This window comes from Miscanthus floridulus, chromosome 2 (assembly GCF_019320115.1).
Source record: "Miscanthus floridulus cultivar M001 chromosome 2, ASM1932011v1, whole genome shotgun sequence".
In the NCBI taxonomy this organism is placed as follows: Eukaryota; Viridiplantae; Streptophyta; class Magnoliopsida; order Poales; family Poaceae; genus Miscanthus; species Miscanthus floridulus.
Genome location: NC_089581.1, coordinates 125,089,997 through 125,110,757, shown reverse-complemented (window position 1 = coordinate 125,110,757; position 20,761 = coordinate 125,089,997). Strand labels below are relative to the sequence as shown.

General features: G+C 46.6%; 1 protein-coding gene across 1 annotated transcript; it reads right to left on the bottom strand.

The window, feature by feature from the left end:
- Nucleotides 1-11,590: 11,590 nt before the first annotated feature.
- LOC136539574 (uncharacterized) lies at nucleotides 11,591-12,758 on the bottom strand. The gene has a single exon (XM_066531540.1). The coding sequence runs from the start codon at nucleotides 12,715-12,717 to the stop codon at nucleotides 11,947-11,949; it is 771 nt and encodes a 256-aa protein (XP_066387637.1). The 5' UTR covers nucleotides 12,718-12,758; the 3' UTR covers nucleotides 11,591-11,946.
- Between the last annotated feature and the right edge of the window lie 8,003 nt (nucleotides 12,759-20,761).

Sequence of the window (20,761 nt, the reverse complement as noted above, 5' to 3'; positions counted from 1 at the left end):
ACTTACCTGCAATTTTTGTCAGCGGCCGAGGGATGATGGGGCTGAGCATTGCATCGACTCCCATGCAGGAGACCTAGAGGCCCACCCTGCAGCGTGCTACAGCGAGCGACGGGGGGACCAGGGTGGTGGCAATGAGCCCTTCCCTTTCGGGGGCGGTTGCTGCCATAGCGATGGCGGTGGCATCAAATTTGGCAGCAATTCCAATGCCGATGGTGGGGGCCACGTCAGAAGTAACCCTCGTGGTCCCTCCTCCATCGGTCGTGGCAGAAGAGGAGAGGAGACCGAACTCCCGGCCTCATCGGGTGGAGGGCCGCCCAGCTCATCCTTGCCGCCGAGGCCGAAGGCGCCGGAGGAAAGTGCGGCTGGGACAGAGTCAGGACGCCCGGTGGCAGTCCACGCGAATGAAGTGGTGGACATTCCATCTGATGATGAGGTGAATATCGCGGTGGGGCCACCAATGTCACCGTGGGAGCTGGCGATGGTCCAATCGGAGGCTGGGCCCTCCGGCAGCCTACCGGAGGGTGACCTAGAGTGGACCTGCCCTGAGGACCAAGCGGGGGCACGGTTTGTCCTTCGGGATTCCTAGGAGCGTCAGCTCTAGGACATCCTTGGGGAGCAAGGGCATGCCTTGGTGTCTGAGCTCACCAACCTGTCCGAGAAGCATGGAAACGCCCAGAGGCAGGTTAGGTTTGCTCAGCAGTTGGTGGAGGTCGATCTACAGCTTGTCGTGGTGGTGAGTTTTCCGTACTTTGTCCTTAACCTTTGAACCTTTTGTTGGTTGCCTTAGCGTGCCTATTTTTTGTAGAGTCTAAAGGAGATGTCGTCCTGCAAGTCTTGCTTCCTCTGGATGGAACACATCCGGATGGCTGAGCTCGAGCGTCAGCTAGCGTCCGCTCGTCAAGAGTCCTAGGACCAGGCGGCCGAGGCAGCTACGGCGTGGGCAGAGGGACAGTGTGCAGCGGAGCGGGCGACTGCCGCTGAGCAAGGGCTCGAGGCAGCGAAGGCCCGCCAGGCGGAGACTGAGGCGGGGTTGTGGGCATCCCTGGCGAACACCGAGGCAGCACTTCAGGAGGCCTTAGCGATCCTTGAGCTAGAGCGAAGCACTTTGGCATCGGCACAGAATGCCCTAGAGTCAACACGGAAGGCCTTGGAGGCGGAGCGGAGGGCCCGGTCGATGGTGGATCAGGAGGTGCTCGCGCTCCGAGGTCGGGTGATGGGGATGGAGGACGCGAGTGCCCGGCTGCACGAGCAGGCAGCTCGACAGGCAGAGGATCTCTCCGTCCTTGAGAACTTCCATGTCGGTACATGCTTTTTCTGTTCTTTGTTGGTTTTTTTCAGCCTATTTCTGAGCTTGTCGCTCTTCTCTTAGAGCTGGGTGGAAAGGTGAAGATGCTGGAGCAGGACCTGGAAATAATCAAAGCGACCCTCAGCCAGAATGCGGAGGAACTGGCCAAGTCCTGTGAAGAGTGGCGTGCTCTTGAGGGGGATCTTGACCAGATCCGCAACGTTGCCTAGCTTGTCATCTTGGACATCTTCGGGTCGGTGCCCAGCACTAGCACACCCGCGGTCCAGCTGGTGGATGTCCCGAATGCGGTTCGGGACCTTATCAGGAGCGGGCTGTTTTATGGGGCGTCGGGGGTGCTGACATTGGTGGTGACGCACCATCCGAACCTGGACTTCGCCACCATATATAGCGGGTATGCTGAAGGCTTGAGCATGGAGGACATCTAGTCAATCGAGGAGGGCTTGCTGCCGCACACAAGGTCGGTGGCGAAGCAAGTCTCTGCCCAGTGGGTGATGGACGTTCGCTGTGAAGACATGGCTAGAAGCATGGGCAGAAAAGACGCTGCCCAGTCTGTAGACGGCGCGGAGCCTGGGTCAGAGGCGAACATTGCCCCGGCCCCGACCGAGTCGAATGTCGTGCCGCCGGGGAGTGAGCAGGCTGCGCCGCCGTCAGTCGCTCCGACAGCAGATGCTGCCGGGCCTGTCCAATATCTTGCAAAGTATAAGTAGTTTAGTGAAGGTAGAAGTTTAAGTTTGTGGGGGAGCCCCTGTGTAAATATTACTGTGTGCTTAATGACTACCGTCGGTTTTGTTTTCTGTGATGGAATTGCTCCGTTCGGGGGAGCCTGTTCCCTTTCATTCCTTAGTTTTCCCTTAGCATAATTTTGTTTTTTATTATTTCTTTCTCGTACCTGCCCGTTTGTCCCATAGGCCAATACCTTAGGAGCCCGGGGCGTGGCCCGTGAGGCTCGTTTGCTTGTAATCGTAGGGAAAGGCAGGGTGCGATTGGTTGGAATGTTTTTAAAGCAAAGCTACGTAAAGCAAAACTAAGGAACAAACTATCCCGTTGGTTGGGTAGGAAGGAATTCCACCATATGTAAACGAAACAGGGAGGTAGTCATTAAGCGTAATGAGAGCAGTGTATCCTAGTGGAGCCCCCGAGCGGCCTGGGCCAAAAAGTGTTCGGGTCGGGGTGCTCTTACAGGAGCATATACAAAGTAAAGAAGTGGTAAGACTGAAGCTTAGGGAAAAAGCGACATAGCTATTCCATGCGTTCGGAGAGAAGGGCGTCGTCGTTGACCTTCGGTCGGTATGCGTCCGGTCGGGGCCATAGGGGAACTGGCCGTACGGTGGTTGCGTTGGGGACAACGGGGTTCCACTAGGTAATCGGCGGAAGATAGAGAATAGTAAGTAAATAACAGCGTGTATATTACTCACAGCGGGGTTTGAGCAGAGAGTTTGCTTGGACAGAAGCGCAGATGCCATGTCGTCGAAGCCACGTGTCCTGGAGTTGATGGAGGGCGCTCCTCCGACGGGTGCCGGGACGTGAGCCTCCTCACAGAGATGTAGCACGCCGAGCCGATCGGCGATGAAGTTTAGGCTTCCAAAGAGGAAGGCCTAGGATGGCTCGAAGACGGGTGGAACTCGCATCCCAGCGGGTGAGTGTGTGGGAAACTCCAGCGAGCTAAAGTGAATCGTATCGCCCGAGCCCGCCACGGCGAGGGTGGCAGAAAAGTGGCCATCCAATGACCAAAAAGTGTTGAATGTACAACGTCCTCCCCACGGACGGCGCCAACTATCAGTGCAAAAAGTGACCAACTAATGAATATTTGTAGTTTTGCTGTACGTTGTGATCAGAGGTGGCCTAGCACTCAATGACACAGGATTCATACTGGTTTAGGCAACGTGCCCTACGTCTAGTTGGGGTTGGTCAGTGGCTTTATTCCTGAGCCCAGGTGCTCGAAGTTTGCAGTGGGGTTACAAACGAGAAGGAGAAAGAAGAGGTGTACAAGAGGTCTGGTTGGCTCCGGTCGGAAGGGCCAAGAGCGACAGGAGCTATGCTATGAGCTAAGTGTTTAAGCGTGTGCTTGGGGTACGAACTCGGCGGTTCTGTGGTTGTGAGTTAGTGAACTTGATCAACTAGAATCCCCCTCCATTGGAGGAAGCGCACCCCCTTTTATAGATGAAGGGGATGACTTTACAAGTGAAAAGGAAAGGGTGCGTATGTTACCGAGCCTTGTTACCCACGCCTACCGAGCCTTGTTGCATACACCGGTGGGTATAAGATAATGGTAGGCGCCTACAACACTGTTGATGTTACTGTAGAATGACAGAGGTTGTGCTGCCTTTTTTAGGGATGGTGGACGTCGGTACCTGCAAATACTATTTGATGCCTAGAGGCATGTGAGGAGTCTCGCTATGTTCACCCGGTACGGTAAATCCTGGTGCCCATACCGCTATCGATGTCCAGAGGCACGCGGGGGGCCTTACTGTATGGGAGTTTTAGCGGCCCCTATAATACTATAGAGGGAGATGTCGACGCCTACAATATAGTTTGTGTCAGGGTGGCTGCAGAGTACTGTTTCATGTAGGGTATGGTCCCTAGTATAGTGGTTTTGACTTGTGAGCCTTACCTTGCCTTTCTCTGCACGTCTTCTGGTTCCTACCGAGCGGGCATCCCTGGTCGGATGGCTCTAGTCGGCTCTGAGTGCGCCGGTCGGAGAAGAGCGGTGAGCAGGGTTCCTGCAATCCCCCAGTCGGAGACGCGGGGTTGGAGCCGGAAGTAGTGTTTTGGGCCAGGCCTTCTGATCGAAGAGGTCGTCCAGTGGCGGCAGGAGTCGAAGCGAACGCTCCGGTCGGAGAGGTGGGCCAAAGTAGCGCGATGAGAGGTCGTTGTTCCTCTTCGGCCGGTCCTTCCGGTCGGTGACTGGGCCACCCTTCCGGTCTGTCGTTTTCGACTCTTGGGCCGAGCCTTGGCATGGAAGCCGATCCTTGAGGGACCCTGGGTTGATGAACCCGACTGTGATGGAGTTGACATCCTGGACCCCCTAACAATCCAAATAAGGTGTTCTTCACTTGCCCATATCAAAAGGTTATTATCGGGTTCATAAACCTGGGGTCCCTCATGGACCGTCTTCCCAGCAAAGGCTCGGCCTAGTAGACAACATCGCGAACCAACACATAAACTCTTGGGCCGACCCAAGCACCTAAACGGTAGGCCAGAAGGGCGATCCAATCTCCCATCGGAAGGCCTGGCCGAGGAGGAATGACGCCCACTTTTGACTCCGGTCTGCCTTTTCGACTGAAGCGCTTGCTTCGGTCTCTAGCCCACCTCCGGACGACCTCTCCGACTAGAAGGCCTGGCCAAACACCGCTTCCGACTCCGACCTGCGTCTCCGATGGGGGATACGCCAAACCCCTACTTATAGCTCTTATTCGATTGGCTCAATCAGAGCCGACTGGGATCAACCGACCAGGGACGCCCTCTCGGTAAGGACCAGGAAACGAACAGAGAAAGTAAGGTAGGGCACACAAGTCAAACCACCATACCAGGGACCGTACCCTGTGCACCTGCCAGGCAGTATCCTATGACCCTCCTAGCATGATAGAACCCAAACAATGTTGTAGGCGCCGAAATTTTCCCCTACAGTGTTGTAGACGCCATTAACTCCCATACTGGACAAATATGGTAAGGCTCCCCCACATGTCTCTATGCATCATCAGTGTTGTTGGCACCGACATTTACCATACCGGGTGAACATGGTAAAACACCTTGCATGTCTCTGGGTATCAACAGTGTGGCAGGCACCGACATCTGCCATACCTGAAGAAGACGACGCAAGCTCCCACATGCATCTGACATTGAACAGTATTGTGGGCACCTACCATCATCCTGTACCCATCGCGTGGGCAACAAGACTTAGTAGCATACGTACTCTCTTTCTCTCACTTGTAAGGCTATCCCCTTCATCTATAAAAGGGGCTGTGCTCTCTCCCAACAGATAAATTCATTCAGATCGATCAGTTTACTAGCACACAACAACAGAACCACCAGGTTCAAACCATGAGCACACGCTCGAACACTTAGCACATAGCGAGGCTCCCGTCATTCTTGACCCTTTAGACCAGAGTCCGACTGGACCTCTTGTACCCCCTATCTTTGTCCTTCTTGTTTGTAACCCCACTGCAAACTTCAAGCACCTGGGCTCAGGAATAAAGTCACCGACCGACTCGAACTGGATGTTGGGCATGTTGCCTGAACCAGTATAAACCCTGTGTCCTTGAGTGCTAGGCCACCTCCTATCACAACGTACGACAAAACTATAAATATTTACGTGTTGGTCACTTTCTACACTGACAGTTGGCGCTGTCCATGGGAAAGACGCTGTACGTTCAACACTTTTTGGTCATCGGATAGCCCACTTTTCTGCCACCTTCGACATGGCGGGCTCAAGCGATACGACTCGCCTCGGCTCACTGGAGTTTTCCGCACTCCCACCTGTTGGGATGCGGATTCCACCCGTCTTTGAGCCATCCTAGGCCTTCCTCTTTGGAAGCCTAGACTTCATTGCCGACCGGCTCGACGTACTACGCCTCCACAAGGAGGCAACCACCCCGACACCCGTCGGAGGGGCGCCCCCCGCCGGCTTCGGGACACCCAACAACTTCAACGACGAGGCGCCTGCACTTCATTCCGAGCAAACTCTCTGCTCAAACCCCACTATGAGTAATGTACATGCTATTATTTACTTACTATTCATTATCTTTCGCCGATTATCCGGAGGGACCCTGTTGTCCCAGCCACAACCGCCATGCGACCGGTTCCCCTATGGCCTCGTGTCCCCCATGGATGCGTATGCCCAGGGGCTCCAAAGGATGCCAGCGCTGCCCCCTCTCACGTCCGAATTTGTGGGGATGGTGAGCTTTGCTCCCACCTGTTTCCTCGACCTCATGGATGACGATGTGGAGAGTGATGACTCTTGCATTGACGACATGGCACCTAGTCATCGTCCGTTCTGGGAGTGCGCTATGGCGGACGCTCCAAGACAGACCCTCGTGCTCACACAAGAGCACGACGAGGAGCTACGACAACGGCGGTAGAACCAGCTGCCACCTACGCCGGCACACTCGGCGCACCACACTGCGCCCTGCGCGCATAAAACGGCAAGCGGCGCTTGGGGTCGTGCCCGCCAGCTCCAGTGCAACATCATGGACGGGGGGAACGATCCCCCACAATTTGCTCGGGTTGACCAGAACATCACCGCTGCAGCTTTTGCGCGGCCTTCCTGAGCCGAACGACCCCTAGGAACAAGTGATCCACCGGAACCTTCGGGCACTGGTGGAAACCGCCGCCGTTCAACAGGCGGAGAGCTCCGCATCATGACACCAACTCGTGGCCTCTCTCTCCACCAGGGGAGTGGGGATGCACCAGATGAATCACTCCACCCACTCACTACTATAGCCGCCGAGCGTGGCATAGGAGGCTGCATCTGCGTCCTAGTCTGACCTGGCGCCCGCTCCACACCGACCGCCTGTACGTGAGCGGCTCGGGCCAAACCAAGACGCTCGCAGCATCATCAGGAATCGGCATTGGTCTTGGCAGGATGATGACGTCCATCGAGCGACAGTGATGGCAAGCGACACAGACCCTGGCCAAACTGTCGCAAGGAGTGGTGAAACATACCCCAAGCGCGGTCGCTAGCCGGACAACCTGAGTCCCAGCCCAGATGGCCTAGGACCACGGTCCTTTGGCCAACGCATCCCAAGAGCGTCGCTCTCACAACGCTTCAATGGAGGCCAAGGCAAAGGCAAGGCCAAGCACAAGGATCAGGACGAAGGCCCCTCCACGCAGAGGGGCAAAAAGAATAGAAAAGATCGTTGTCGACCGGCCAACTCCACATTGGTCTCCATGGCTGATCACACAGGCAAGCAGCCCCAGCAGGGCCTTCTAGACCACCTCAACGAGCTCATGGAGAGCCCATGCACCAACCACGCTTACCCCGTCAAACACCTCTACAAGGACTGCGAGCTTCTCAAGCGCCTCCTACGATAGGCCGACGAGCCAAAGGAAGAAAAAGGCGAAGAAGCAGCGGCCAAGAAAGGGGGCGTAGCGGGCAAGGATCCGAACGACTGAAGGTCAAGGTGATCCGACCGGACGCCTACCGACTGAAGGACGACAACAAAAACGTTCTCACCAATACTTGGAACAGCTATGTCATTTCTTCCCCTAAAATTTAGTCTTACCATTGTTTACTAAACGTTTGCTCCTATAAAAGTGCCTCGACCCGAACACTTTCGGCCCAGGTCGCTCGAGGGCTCCACGGGGGTACACTACCACCTCTCTCTTTTCGTTTACTATCATATGGTAAAACTCCTTCCTACCGGAACAAAAAGGGTAGTTCGTTCCTTTAAATTACCTTACATAGTTTTGCTTTAAATATTCCGACCGATCGCACCCCGCCTCTACCTACGGTTACGAGCAGCTGAGCCTCGCGGGCCATGCTCGGGCTCCTAAGTTTGCAGCCTATGGGATGAACGGGCAAGTGCGGAAAAGAAAGAATAAAAAATAAAATTGTGCTAAGGAAAAACTAAGGAACGAATGGGACAAGCTTCCCCAAACGGAGTGATTCCATCACAAAAAAATGAAACTAATTGTATTCATTAAGTACACAAAAACGTTTTGCACGGGGGCTCCCACATGGACTTAACTTCTTACATCTGCTAAACTACTTATACTTTACAAGCTATTGAGGCTGCTCGGCGGCATCTATTGTCGGCACGATCGACGAAGGTACGAGCTGCTCTCTCCCCGGCTAGACGACATTTGGCTCGGTTGAAGGCGGGACGACGTCCACTCCCGACCCAGGCTCCACGCCAGCCGCAGGATGGGCAATGTCCTCCTGACGCATGCTTCCGGCCATGTCCTCACAGTGAGCATCCATCACCCACTATGCGGAGACTTGCTCGGCCAACAACTTTACGTGTGGCAGCAAGCTCTCCCCGAGCGACTGGATGTCCTCCGTGCTACAGCCGTCGGCATACCCATTGTAGATGGTGGCGAAGTCCAGGTCCGAGTGGTACGTCACCACCAAAGTCAACACCCCCGACGCTCCGTAGAACAGCCCGTGGGTAATGAGGGCCTGGACCTCATCCGAAACCTCTGCCAGTCGGATGGCGAGCGCACTGGTACTTGGCGCCGACCTAAAGACCTCCGAGACGACAAGCTGGGCAACATTGTGGATCTGGTCAAGTTCCCCCTCAAGAGCACGTCGCTCTTGAAGGGACTTAGCCAGCGCCTCCTCATTCCGGCCAAACATCGCCTTGGCCGTCTCCAGGTCCTGCTCCAATGACTCCACCTTTCCGCCCAGCTTCGGAGGAAGGGCGACAAGCTCAGAAGCAAGCTAAAAGAAGAAACCAACACGACGAAAAACATAAAAGGTACGTACCGAGGTGGGAGTTCTCGAGGATGGAGAGTCCCTCCGCTTGCCGGGTCACCTGCTCGCGTAGCCGGGCGTTCGCCTCCTCCGTCCCCATCACCCGGCCCCGAAGCGCGAGCACTTCCTGGCCGGCCTCCGACCGGGCCTTCCACTCCGACGCCAGGGTGCTCCGCTCCGTCTCCAAGGTCTCCAGGGTACCTTGTAGCGCCACCTCGGTGTTCGCCAAGGACTTCCGCAGCGTCGCCTCGGTCTCCTCCTGGCGAGCCCTCGCCGCCTCAAGCCCCCGCTCGGCGGCGGTCACCCACTCCGCCTCAAGCCCCCCACTTGGTGGTGGTCCCCCGCTCAACAGTGCTGTGGGCGCCGGCATTTACCGTACCGGGTGAACATGGTAAAACACCTTGCATGTCTCTGGGTATCAACAGTGTGGTAGGCATCGACATCTGCCATACCTAAAGAAGAAGACGCAACCTCCCACATGCATCTGACATTGAACAGTATTGTGGGCGTCTACCATCATCCTGTACCCGTCAGCGTGGGCAACAAGACTTAGTAGCATATGTACTCTCTCCCTCTCACTTATGAGGCCATCCCCTTCATCTATAAAAGGGGATGCGCTCTCTCCCAACAGATAAGTTCATTCAGATCGATCAGTTTACTAGCACACAACAACAAAACCACCAGGTTCAAACCACGAGCACACGCTCGAACACTTAGCACATAGCGGGGCTCCCGTCACTCTCGGCCCTTCAGACCAGAGTCCGACCGAACCTCCTGTACCCCTATCTTTCTCCTTCTCATTTGTAACCCCACTGTAAACTTCGAGCACTTGGGCTCAGGAATAAAGTCACCGATCAACTCGAACTGGATGTAGGGCACGTTGCCTGAACCAATATAAACCCTGTGTCATTGAGTGCTAGGCCACCTCTGATCACAACGTACAGCAAAACTATAAATATTTACATGTTGATCACTTTCTGCAGCGACAGTTATGGTTCGATTACTTGATTTGGTTTCAAAATTGGTTTAGAGTTTGACGGGTTATAGTTACCATTTTCTCGTAGAGGCAAAAGTGGCTGTGATTCACTGATTCCTATCTGTGGGGCAAATATTATGTGAAATATTTGAAGGACAAACATGGCTTTAGGTCTGAGATTGGGGAACAAGGAGGTGACGATTGCATGGAGGTTGATCGAGGCCAACAGGTTGCCATGCCCGCAACAGTTATTGTATGGAGTTGTTTCATTCACAAAAGACCGCCAACTACTCCATCACTTATGGAACTGGCCTTGTATTGCCCTGGCCTTCTTCCTTGTCCCCTTGGGCTTTGTTGTTGTCTTGCGCTTGTTGCCGTCTTATCTCTGATGAAGGGTCATCAGTGATGTACTGATGTGTTTTTACACGTTATTGATGTGTTGACATAAGAGATGACGTAATATAAGTGATGTATTTTTCCAGTGTCTCTGATGACTGTTTAACCATGTCTCTAATCTGCAGTTCTGAGATAGTGTGCCTACAAATGTTGAATTATAATAAAATTCCAACTATTACGACAGAAATGAAATGCCGCAGAAAGCTAGTTGTACTGTGGAATCAAGCTGCCATCTTTGAAATCTATTGGCCGGGGCTTTACTGCTCCTGGTGATGTCAAACGGGGGCTTTACATGCATGTCATGTTCGCTACAACTTTCAAACTATGTAATTCTAAAAAAAAAGTCCCAACAAAATTTATATATTCTTCCTCTAATGATATTTTAATTATTATTATTATTATTTGTGGAGAATGTTGTTTCTTGACTAGCATGAAACAAAATTGATCGTTCTTCTGAGACATGCATTCATTCTCTTGTCTTGCACAACACATTTGCTGAAGTCCTCTTCTCGTTCAAATTCAAAAGTCTATAATTCAGCGAACAGCTCTTCAACATTATTGCTGTCAATCTAGCTAGGTCTGTCATGCACAGTCACAGCTGCATGACTGGGACGGAACGAAGGAGTTCCACCGTTCCTCGTATGTTTTCCCACCATGCATACGGATATCCCATTTCAACTTCTAGAAGCACATGTGCAGCGACAAATCAAATGTTTTATTTTTTCCACAAGACTGCAGAATGCAGATGATGTACACGTAAGAACTAGGATGTGTCTTTTGGATATTAAAGCCGGCTAATAAGCCGGCTGAAGCTGTTTTGTTGTGAGAGAAAAATACTATATATTCTAGCTGATAAGCCAGCTGATAAGTTCAAGCGAACATGCCTTCTTTTTTTTTGCGAGATAGTAGTACACAGTACAAATTCATTAGTATATACTATATATTCTAAAACACTACAACTGCTTCAATATTCAATACACTGCGTATGCGCACCCACTTCAATAGTGTTTTTTAAACTCGCTCTCTAAATTATTATTTAAAGAATTATTAGAATAAATATATCTTTTCACCCTCTAATAGCTTTGCTATATCTGTACATACTTTATAGAGTCAGTCCCCTCATAATCTTTGACTAGCGAAAAATTAAACCTGGATATAGGATGACTATATTTAAAAATCTTATTAAAGAAATTATTGGAAGTTTTTTTATCGAAATAATGTCTATTCCTATTATAATTAGGAAGGATATAAATAGTTTCTTGGAGTTGCAAAATGCCCTCTGTATCCCTAAAATTGCTTAAATTTGCACATGTGGCATCCTAGCTCGTAGGCGCAGGAGAATACGCCGTTTTCCAAGCATTATTGTTCCTAAGCAGACAGTTGACAGCAATTGCATCAAAACGAAATGAAAGGTTTTATCAACTCATGTTCAGTTCTTCAATCGGATAGCCACGGAGGAAAAGGGGCTCAAGTAACCCAAGCATGATGAAATGAACTATACAAGAGAACCATGCAAGGCATCAAATTACCCCCAAAATCTCTACACCTAAAAGGCTCAAAAGTTATTATCTACCTACCTGATACCAAATCTTGATCTTCTACTTGGAACTCACACGTTCGCGTCCTACCCAGTTACAATACGAAGATATATCCATGTGCCCGCGTCTGGTATGAAGTCCTCGAGTTCACGCGTCCGCGTCAGATTATTGAGGTTCAAAAAATTGTGTCATCGGTGCAATGCACCGGTATATATCTAGTATTTAAAAAAAATCAAATTACCCCCAAATTAAAGAAGTTTCAAGAGTGCGTATGCATTATTCACATGAAGCCTAGCTGCACGCACGCACTCCGTCAGCCTCACTTCCCTTTTGGCGACCTGACCACCTCGTACATGGCGTGTGGCAGCGGCGGCGAGACGACCTTCTTTTTGTCCATGGACATCCTCATGCCGGCCGGGCCTGGGCGCGCATCCTCGCCGCTGCCTAAGGTTGGAAGCACATACCACCATATGGACGCGAGGCAGATGGCGAACACCCGCCCGAACACGGCCAGGCTCACCAGCGTCAGCACGATGACGGACGGCCAGTAGCACGACGGCCGCCGCATCCTCCTCCCCCACGAGAACGACGCCTTCCTCGCCGGCACCTTGGTGGCGGCGACGACCTTGACAGTGGCACTGGCGCCCTTCCTCTCCCACGGGCTGGCGGGATCCGGCGGACTGCCGGGTCCAGGTGAAGCAGCAGCCGGTGGTCGCAACAAAGGCGCGGCGGTCGACGTTGCCGCCGCCCTCGTCGGTTTCTTGGTGGTGGCGGCCTTCTTGGACGGCGGCGGCTCCTCGGGGAGCTTGACGACGACGGGCGTCCAGTCGCCGTTGGAGGACTGGACGAAGCGGACCAAGACGAGGCCGGTGTCGGAGCCGACGCGGCGCAGGATCTTGGCCCGCCGGGTCTCGAGCTCGGAGAGCACGACGGAGAACCTGTCCAGCCCGCGCTCCGCGTAGGGGTTGACCTTGCCGCCGTGCTTCCTCCTCTCCTTGTCCTTCTCCTTGGGCGATCCGCCAGTGCAGCCGAGATCGTCCGGATCCTCGTCGACGTGCTTGAAACTGCCCGTGCCGCACTCGCAGAACATGGTGGTTGGCTGCTGGTCGATGATGGGCGTGTCGATGACTTTTCGAGTTGGGCGCCAGGCGGGCACGAGGGGATCCTCCGCTTTATAAGGGGGTGATTTGGAAATTGGAACGGTGATGGTGCTGTGGGAAGAGTGGACTGTTTTGGTCGCAGGTCAGGCAGAAGCTTCCACTGTTCACGACTGTAATAATCATGCCTAAAAGCTACTAGAAGAAAACTACTAGAGCAGTGAGTGCATATGACTGTTCTTGGATGTAGATTTGTATGGTATGATTGCCCCTATCCGGATCAGATAAGTGAATGATTCAGCATCTACTTCCATAGAAATTAGATAAGATGAATAAAAAGGGCATAACATAAAGGATCTGTCTATTTGGAACTTGGGTGATTTGACCCATTCCAACACACTCAAGCAATTTGACCGGACAAATCACACAAAAAAAAAAACCAAAAGCAAAATTTGTGTGATTAAAGCCCTTTGCGAATTCAAAAAACAAAATTTCCAAAAAACAAAATTTCAAATTTCTAAAAGAAAAAACCAGAAATTTTCTATGAAAGGCAAAATCACAAAAAAATTGAGAAAACTGCCCTTGAACAAACATACCAAACAACATAAATTCAAAAAACAAAAACCAGAATTTTTTTATAAAAGGCAAAATCACAAAAATTCTAGGAAACTGCCCTTAAGCAAACATACCAAACAACAGAAATTCATAAAACAAAAGCCAGAAATTTTCTATGCAAGGCAAAATCACAAAAATTCTGGGAATACAACATTGACCAAACAGACCAAAGAACAGAATCTCAAAAATATTGTGGGAGCTGCCTGAAACAAACATAACAATGAAATTCTAGCATTGAGTACTACTTACATAAATGAAACCTATAAATTACACATTACGAACAACTGTAAGTGAAGTTGAACTATACTATAACTAGGATACCTATACAAGTTTCAGTTACTCAAAGAAGAAGTTACAGGACCAAACAGTCACACACACATAAACAACACCTTGTTGTTTAAAATCTACTATGCCCCAACAAGGAAGCAGGCACTCAGCAATGCAACAGGAGGGCATACACAACCAGCTGGTACTTGAACAACTGAAACTTGCAAGCGACAAAGACATTGTATCCACAAATCCAGGTCACAATTTATTAGAGACCTCGATTTATTACAAACACCAACTATTAAAATCAACTAGGACATCTGACTAAGCTAACTAAAACAACTATAACAAATATCCAGATAAACAAGTACAAACAACAGAAAAATCTACCAAATAAGTTCACACCACACTAAAAATAAATTTACAGTGAACAAAACAATGTAATAATTATAAAAGGAGACAATAATTATAAGACAAATAAACTGTAAATGGATTGAATCACTACAAAAACACATTAAGCAGGCAAATATATAATCTGCAGACTTGAAAAGTGAAGACTCAAAGTGCACAGTAATATGCAAATACAGTGGACGATAAACTGACCAGGAATATAACAAGTCTACACAAGATTTAATTAAAAACAACCAGCATCCATAAGTAACATAATAAACTACAAGATAATAAGGTTAAACAGATTATAACAAGTCTTAATTAAACAACTAAACAACAGTTTCAACAACTAGGTAAAACCAAATCCTTCTATAACATTCGACAACCATAAGTGCATGCCATAGAGAGCTCAAAAGATTACTGACCAGGCATAGAAGAAAAAGGCCAAATCTGGCTACAACTAGCAGACTGATAGAAATCATCAGATTCAGACCTCTCTTCCATCTTAAGCACATGAAAGAAAGTAATATGCTCTTCATCCACACAGAAGCAACGACCAGTCATCAGTTCTGCAGCTTCAGCATTTTCCACCAGCACATAAACAGTACCATTGACTGCATCCAAAGCAAACTTGCACTTCGGCACAAATGAAGGATCGTGGTTATGACGAACAACCATAGCAACAAGCTTCACCTTGTCTTCAATCTTCAAATCCTTCACAGCAAGAACCCTTGATTGGATACCAGGCTCTAAATTGAAATGCTCAAACAAAAACAATGAGACAACTTCATTGTCGAGAGTAGCAGCAGAACGATTAACCTGTACAGTAAATTAAGGAAATTACGATCTGAAGAAATTTACCTAAGAACTACAACACCAACAACGATTTCTGCAAATTATTATAGATACAAATAAAAAATCTATAATAAACCTACTTGCACCTCTAAAAAAACTACTAGAATCATCAAAGACTATTAAACAAAAACAGAGACAAAAAGGAAAAAAATAGAAAACTATTAGAATAAAAAGAATAAGAAACATATCCTAATGCGAATGTCCATATCAAGATATTCTCTAATAGAATTATTCCTCACCACAATACTATTGACTTTAAAAAAGGTAACATTATCTTCACTAACTCGAGTAATATAAGCACAATAACGGTCAGAAATGCCATCTTGATGAGCAAGGCAATAGACAGTCTTATCAGCAAAATCATAGCAGAATCTGAAATTTTTGACAAAACCAAAAGCACGATACTACTTCCAAGCACGGGCAGTACACATGACTTTATCTTCATATACCCAGCCACACGTCTTCTTAGCAGCAATCAATCGAGTCTGCTGACCAACTTGAAGATCAAGCATCTCAAAAACATACTTAGACGCAGGCCTACTCACATAAGTGTACTTGGTAAAATCGTGAGTAAGACCGTCAGACATCTAAGATAAAACAAAAAAAATTACACAAATATACAATATAAAAATAAAAATATACAATATAAACAGTACACATATGGGAAAGCCCTAAAACAAACAGAACAAAAAACTGAATACTACTGTAAGTGAAGTTGAACTATACTATAACTAGGAAATCTATATAGACAAGGAAAGCCTAATAAAAAAACAAAGTACTACATGGACCTAACCTAATAAGCATAATCATAGCAGAAAACGTGGCAGATCAAGCAAAATAAAAAAGCAAACCCAGAACGAGACAACCAACCTCCTACTCGGCTAGTCCTAGTCATCACCGTGCACATGGAACAACCTAGTGGTAGAGCTACATAAAAAACATCAACAAGACAAAACAAACAACATAATCTCTGAAAATCTATGGGAGCTGCAAAAAAAAATTCTAGCACTAAGTGCTAGTTACATAAATGAAACATATAAATTGCACATGATGAACAACAGTAAGTGAAGTGAAACTACACTATAAGTAGGATACCTATGCCAATTGAACCATACTCATATACCTTTCTATAGGGCCAAGCAGTAAAAAAAACATAAATAACACCTTGTTGTTCAAAATCTACTATGCACCATCAAGGAAGCAGGCACTCAGCAATGCAACATGAAGGCATACACAACCAGCTGGTACTTGAGACAGATGGCCATACACAACTGAAACTTGCAAGACAAAGACATTGTATCGACTAAAGGACTAGAAAACGACCAAGCCTAAGCGGAACACAAACACAGCCACTAAAAAATAGCTTAATCAAAGCTGAGTGCCTAGTTGGCTAGAGAAAGCAACACAAAACAACGAAAACCACCCCTCCTAGTTGTCTGGTCGTAGTTCTCACCGTGGACAGGCATCACCCTAGAACTAGAGCTATAGGAAATGAACTGAAAAATTAAATTTAACTGAGAATAAAACAACAAAAGTACAACAAATATTACTGGAACGAAATGTAAGATTAACAGAATGATAAATTAATAATATAGAACACATACCTTGAGCAGCCTCTGGACAATGAATTTTTAATCCTAGAAAAAAAGAATAATTACAAATTAACCATATGAACTATGGGAAAAAGAAAATAAAAGATAAGACTACAAATAATATGAACACGACCAACTTTCAAATATAAAAAGAAAATGAAAAGAAAAAAATAGAAAAGATGAAGAGATAAAGAAAGATATATGTCACCGAAAACAAAAGACATACAGTAAAAACTTAAAAGCAAACCCTAAATCAATAGAAAGGTGTAGCATCCGGTTTTAAGAACAAAACCAGATACACACCATATGTGAGCTCAGGAAGTCAAATATCACATATAGCTACAAATAAGGGTAATATCAATAGACAATGCTCAATATATAACGTACTTAGTATAGAGAATATAACCTTAGATAACAAACAGCGGAAAGACAATTCTGATCTTCGGGTGAAGACTCCACTTTGACAGGGACAACTGACTGGTTGATCACAAGCCTAACTCCTCCAGATTAGCAATCTAGTACCCATCTGAGATTTTTCCAAAGATTTAAAAAGTAAAGCAAGCGTAAGTACATGTCATACTCAACAAATATAACATGGGGTTTATGAGGCTCAAAAGGCTGACACTGGTTTAACCGCAATTAGCTTTTAATGAGTCATCTTTTAGCAATTGAGTAGCAACAAGTTTATCACAAGCCCATAAAACACATGATCAGGTAAACATGAATAATGAATAGCATAAATAGTAATCATTAATGAGCATCTTTATCATTAGTATCATCAGTGTTCATTATTTATTCCGTAAATGTTCCAAGGCCGCTCATGACCATGAGCATGGCTGATATACCAGTTTTACACTCTGCAAAGGTTGTAAACTTTCACTGCGAGTCATGATTTACCCTTTTGCCCAAGGTGATCAGTCTCTTGACCCACTACCAAGGAAGGTCGGTAGGGTTCACTATAAAGCCTTTTAAAGGTTCGTCTAACAAGTTAGTACCATTAGATTCACTCACCAAACAGATATAGGAACCCCCTGTCGAATGGCACAATTCCATCATGGCTATACACATAAGAGTAGAGGTTGTCCTATACTCAATTCATCAAGCCATTCTTATGCCAATAAAGGTAACCTCTAACAAGCTAGAAAAGGTCATCATACTGAGCTAAAGCCAGAGCCATATAGCCCTCATAGTTATACTATAAGTCCTGGATGATCACTTATAGATAAGTCCTTAGGGAGAGGAATCTAGAGCACCATAGAAACAACCCAATATTCTAGCCCCCTTGATTCCATGTTGCTAAAAACATCTTTTAATGTTGATTGCATATTCCATTAGTCAAGTTACAAGATCATGGTTATAGTTGAGTACTAGCATCATACTACCCAATGTAATACCCCATAGGTAACAAGGCATAAGGTAACAAAGCACTAGGAAATCCTTAATGGTAGTCAAGGTAGACACATGTAGTATGAATTAAATGATTAAAGGTGTATAGGATAACAAGGAAGATCCCATGCTATACTTGCCTTAAACTTAGATTCTTCTTCTATTGATTCATAGCCTCCAAAGAACTTCTGGATCACCAACTTCTTTTATAGCAACGCAAAGCTCACCGACTGGACATGATAATAAAGCACCACACAAGCATCCATGCAATCATATACGAAGCAAATAATAGATCTAAATTAGAACAGCACACCAAACATAAAATCAAGACGAAAAGTTTGTAAAATGAATCTACGTCTCGCTAGGAATACACAGACGTGAAAAGCACTCTAATCTAAGCTATAATGAAAAAGTTATGAATTAAAGAAGATTTCCTTTAATAAAATAATAGATTAAATCTAACCTTGAATTTTAAAAGTTGAAAACATATCTATCAGTAGTATGATCATGTAGATTATGAAATTATGAACCTAACGCAAGTTGAACGGGTCAAATCAGAGTTAAAACAGAGAAGATATAGCCTACAGAAGGTAATGGCAATTTTGTAAATAGATGGGACTTAATTTTTGAATTAAAATAAATAAAATCTTATTTTTAAATTAACCGAGGACTGCGGATCCTATTTAGCAAAAGTTTGGGGGCTCTTTTGAAAGAAACCAGGGACGATGGGTTAGAACATAGAAAACTAGAGGGGTTTTTATGAAAAATTGCCAAGGCGAAGGGGTATGGAGGAATGTAAGCCGTTGGATTAGAGTTGGATGGATGAGATTAGATCTGGAGAGTGGACTGTGGGTTCTATATTCAAAAACTCGAGGAACTCTAGCAAATGTGCCAAGCCAAAAGGGTAACATGCAATCTCGACCGTCGGATCTAATTTGGACGGTTGAGAACAGAAGCAAGGGAGAGAGAGGGCGCACGCCGGCCAAAATAGAGAGAGAAGACAGCGGCGCCATGGCTGAACCTATCGAAGCTTTGCCAATCGGTGATTTAGGCCTCGGTTCGCGATGGGAATAGCATGGGGAGAAAGGGAGCAAGACTGTGAACTCACCACGGAGGTTACCGTCGGCGGTGGAGGCATGGAAGAGGTGTGTTGCTCGGCGATGGAGGCACGGAAGAGGTGGTAGCTAGGATTTGGCGACGTTGCATTGGCATTTATGCACATCCATGTTGCTACCTTATGATGAATTTTAATTTAATGAAAATTTTTATTTTCCTTTATTTCATGAGCACATAAATTCCAAATTAAATCATTTTAGCTCTATTTCCAAAAATTCAAATTTTGGGGTGTTACAATTCTACCCCCCTTAAGATGAATCTCATCCCCAAGATTCACAAGACGTCAACTAGGAGATAGGAACACTCCATCTTTGGATTCTTCTTTACTTTCTCTTGTAGTGCCATCGTCTTGATAATGATTTCACTTTACTTTGGATACCTGTGAATCTTACTCCAAGTAACTTGCCCAACTGATTCCAAAATTCTAACAATTTCTCCAGACCATGCCTAGGTAACTTCAATCACTAGGCCATTTTTCCCTTTTTACTCCATACTTATTAGACCTCTTACTTCATATGTTCACCTTCTAACGGAGCCTTTTCACTTTCATGGTCAGAAAGAGAATCTACCACCAATCTCCAAAACATTAATGATTCCGGTTAAGTTGCTCAAACTTGGAATATAATTCTTAGTCCTTGGTGTCACCCGAACCTTCTTAGCACAACTCTTCATTGCTAAGGGCATCGGCCATGACTTTGCTTCTCGAAGTGATAGCACTTTTCTAAGTCATAATCAATCTCATTCCAACGAGGATATCACAAGCTCAAGACCAACTTGGTGAAGATGTCCTGTATATTCTTGTGATCCTCCTAGATGTCACTTTTACTTCCCAAAAGATAGTACTTCCATGCTTCATAATAGATAACTCCAGATAACATGTTAGGTAGTTCAACTCATGCTTCCTTAATTGACTTAATGAACAAGCCACTACTTTTCTTCTAGTTTAAGGACACATCCCTCACCTTGACAAGGTGCATCATTGTAGCTATAAAACTCTTGTCCTGATCTAACAAAGCTAATACTTAGGTTTTACTCCAACCTCTTCTTGGATTCCTTCAAACACTTACCTGAAGTTTCTTGATCCAAACTAACTTGAAACCTTCTCCAGTAGCATAAGCAATATCTTGATGACCTTGGATAAACTTCCCTTGAACCTTTGATAGAATTTTACTATTCCAAGGAACTCCATGTCACTCTTACATACTTGAGTGAGTTACAACCAAACTCATCATTAGCTTTTCTCGAGTTCTTCTCCTTATTTTTTTACCATAAAAATAACATATCCCAAGAAGAGAACTTTCTTTAGTAAAACTCATTGAATCAACTGTAGATGTCCAATATCTCCTTCCTACGTCATCCATGCCAACTTATCCTGGGTGTGTTGGAGATTGAACTCCCATTCGATAATAACTTGAAATTATAACCAATATGGGAAAATACCCGAGCTCCTTGATCCAACACATCTTTAGCAAAAACACCTACACTTGATAGTGACTTCCCATCTAGAGACATAACCTATACTTTCAAGTGACGCACCAGAACGTATGAAGCCTTTGTCTTGCAACTTCTTTTGCTTGGCTACCCCCCTTAAGAAAATATCAACTAGGGAACACCAGAAGGGTAGCTTGCACCTTCTTCTAGATGAGCCAACTAGTCTCAAGACGTTCTAATAGTGCAGTAAAATAGTTGTAACTCTTATTCTGTTAATCCAATAGAGCTATAGTTATATTTTTGGAAAGCTTATCAAACTCTCCACAACTTCCTTATAGAACACTTTCCAAATTCTGCTGCTAACTTGGTCTAAAACAGTGCACAA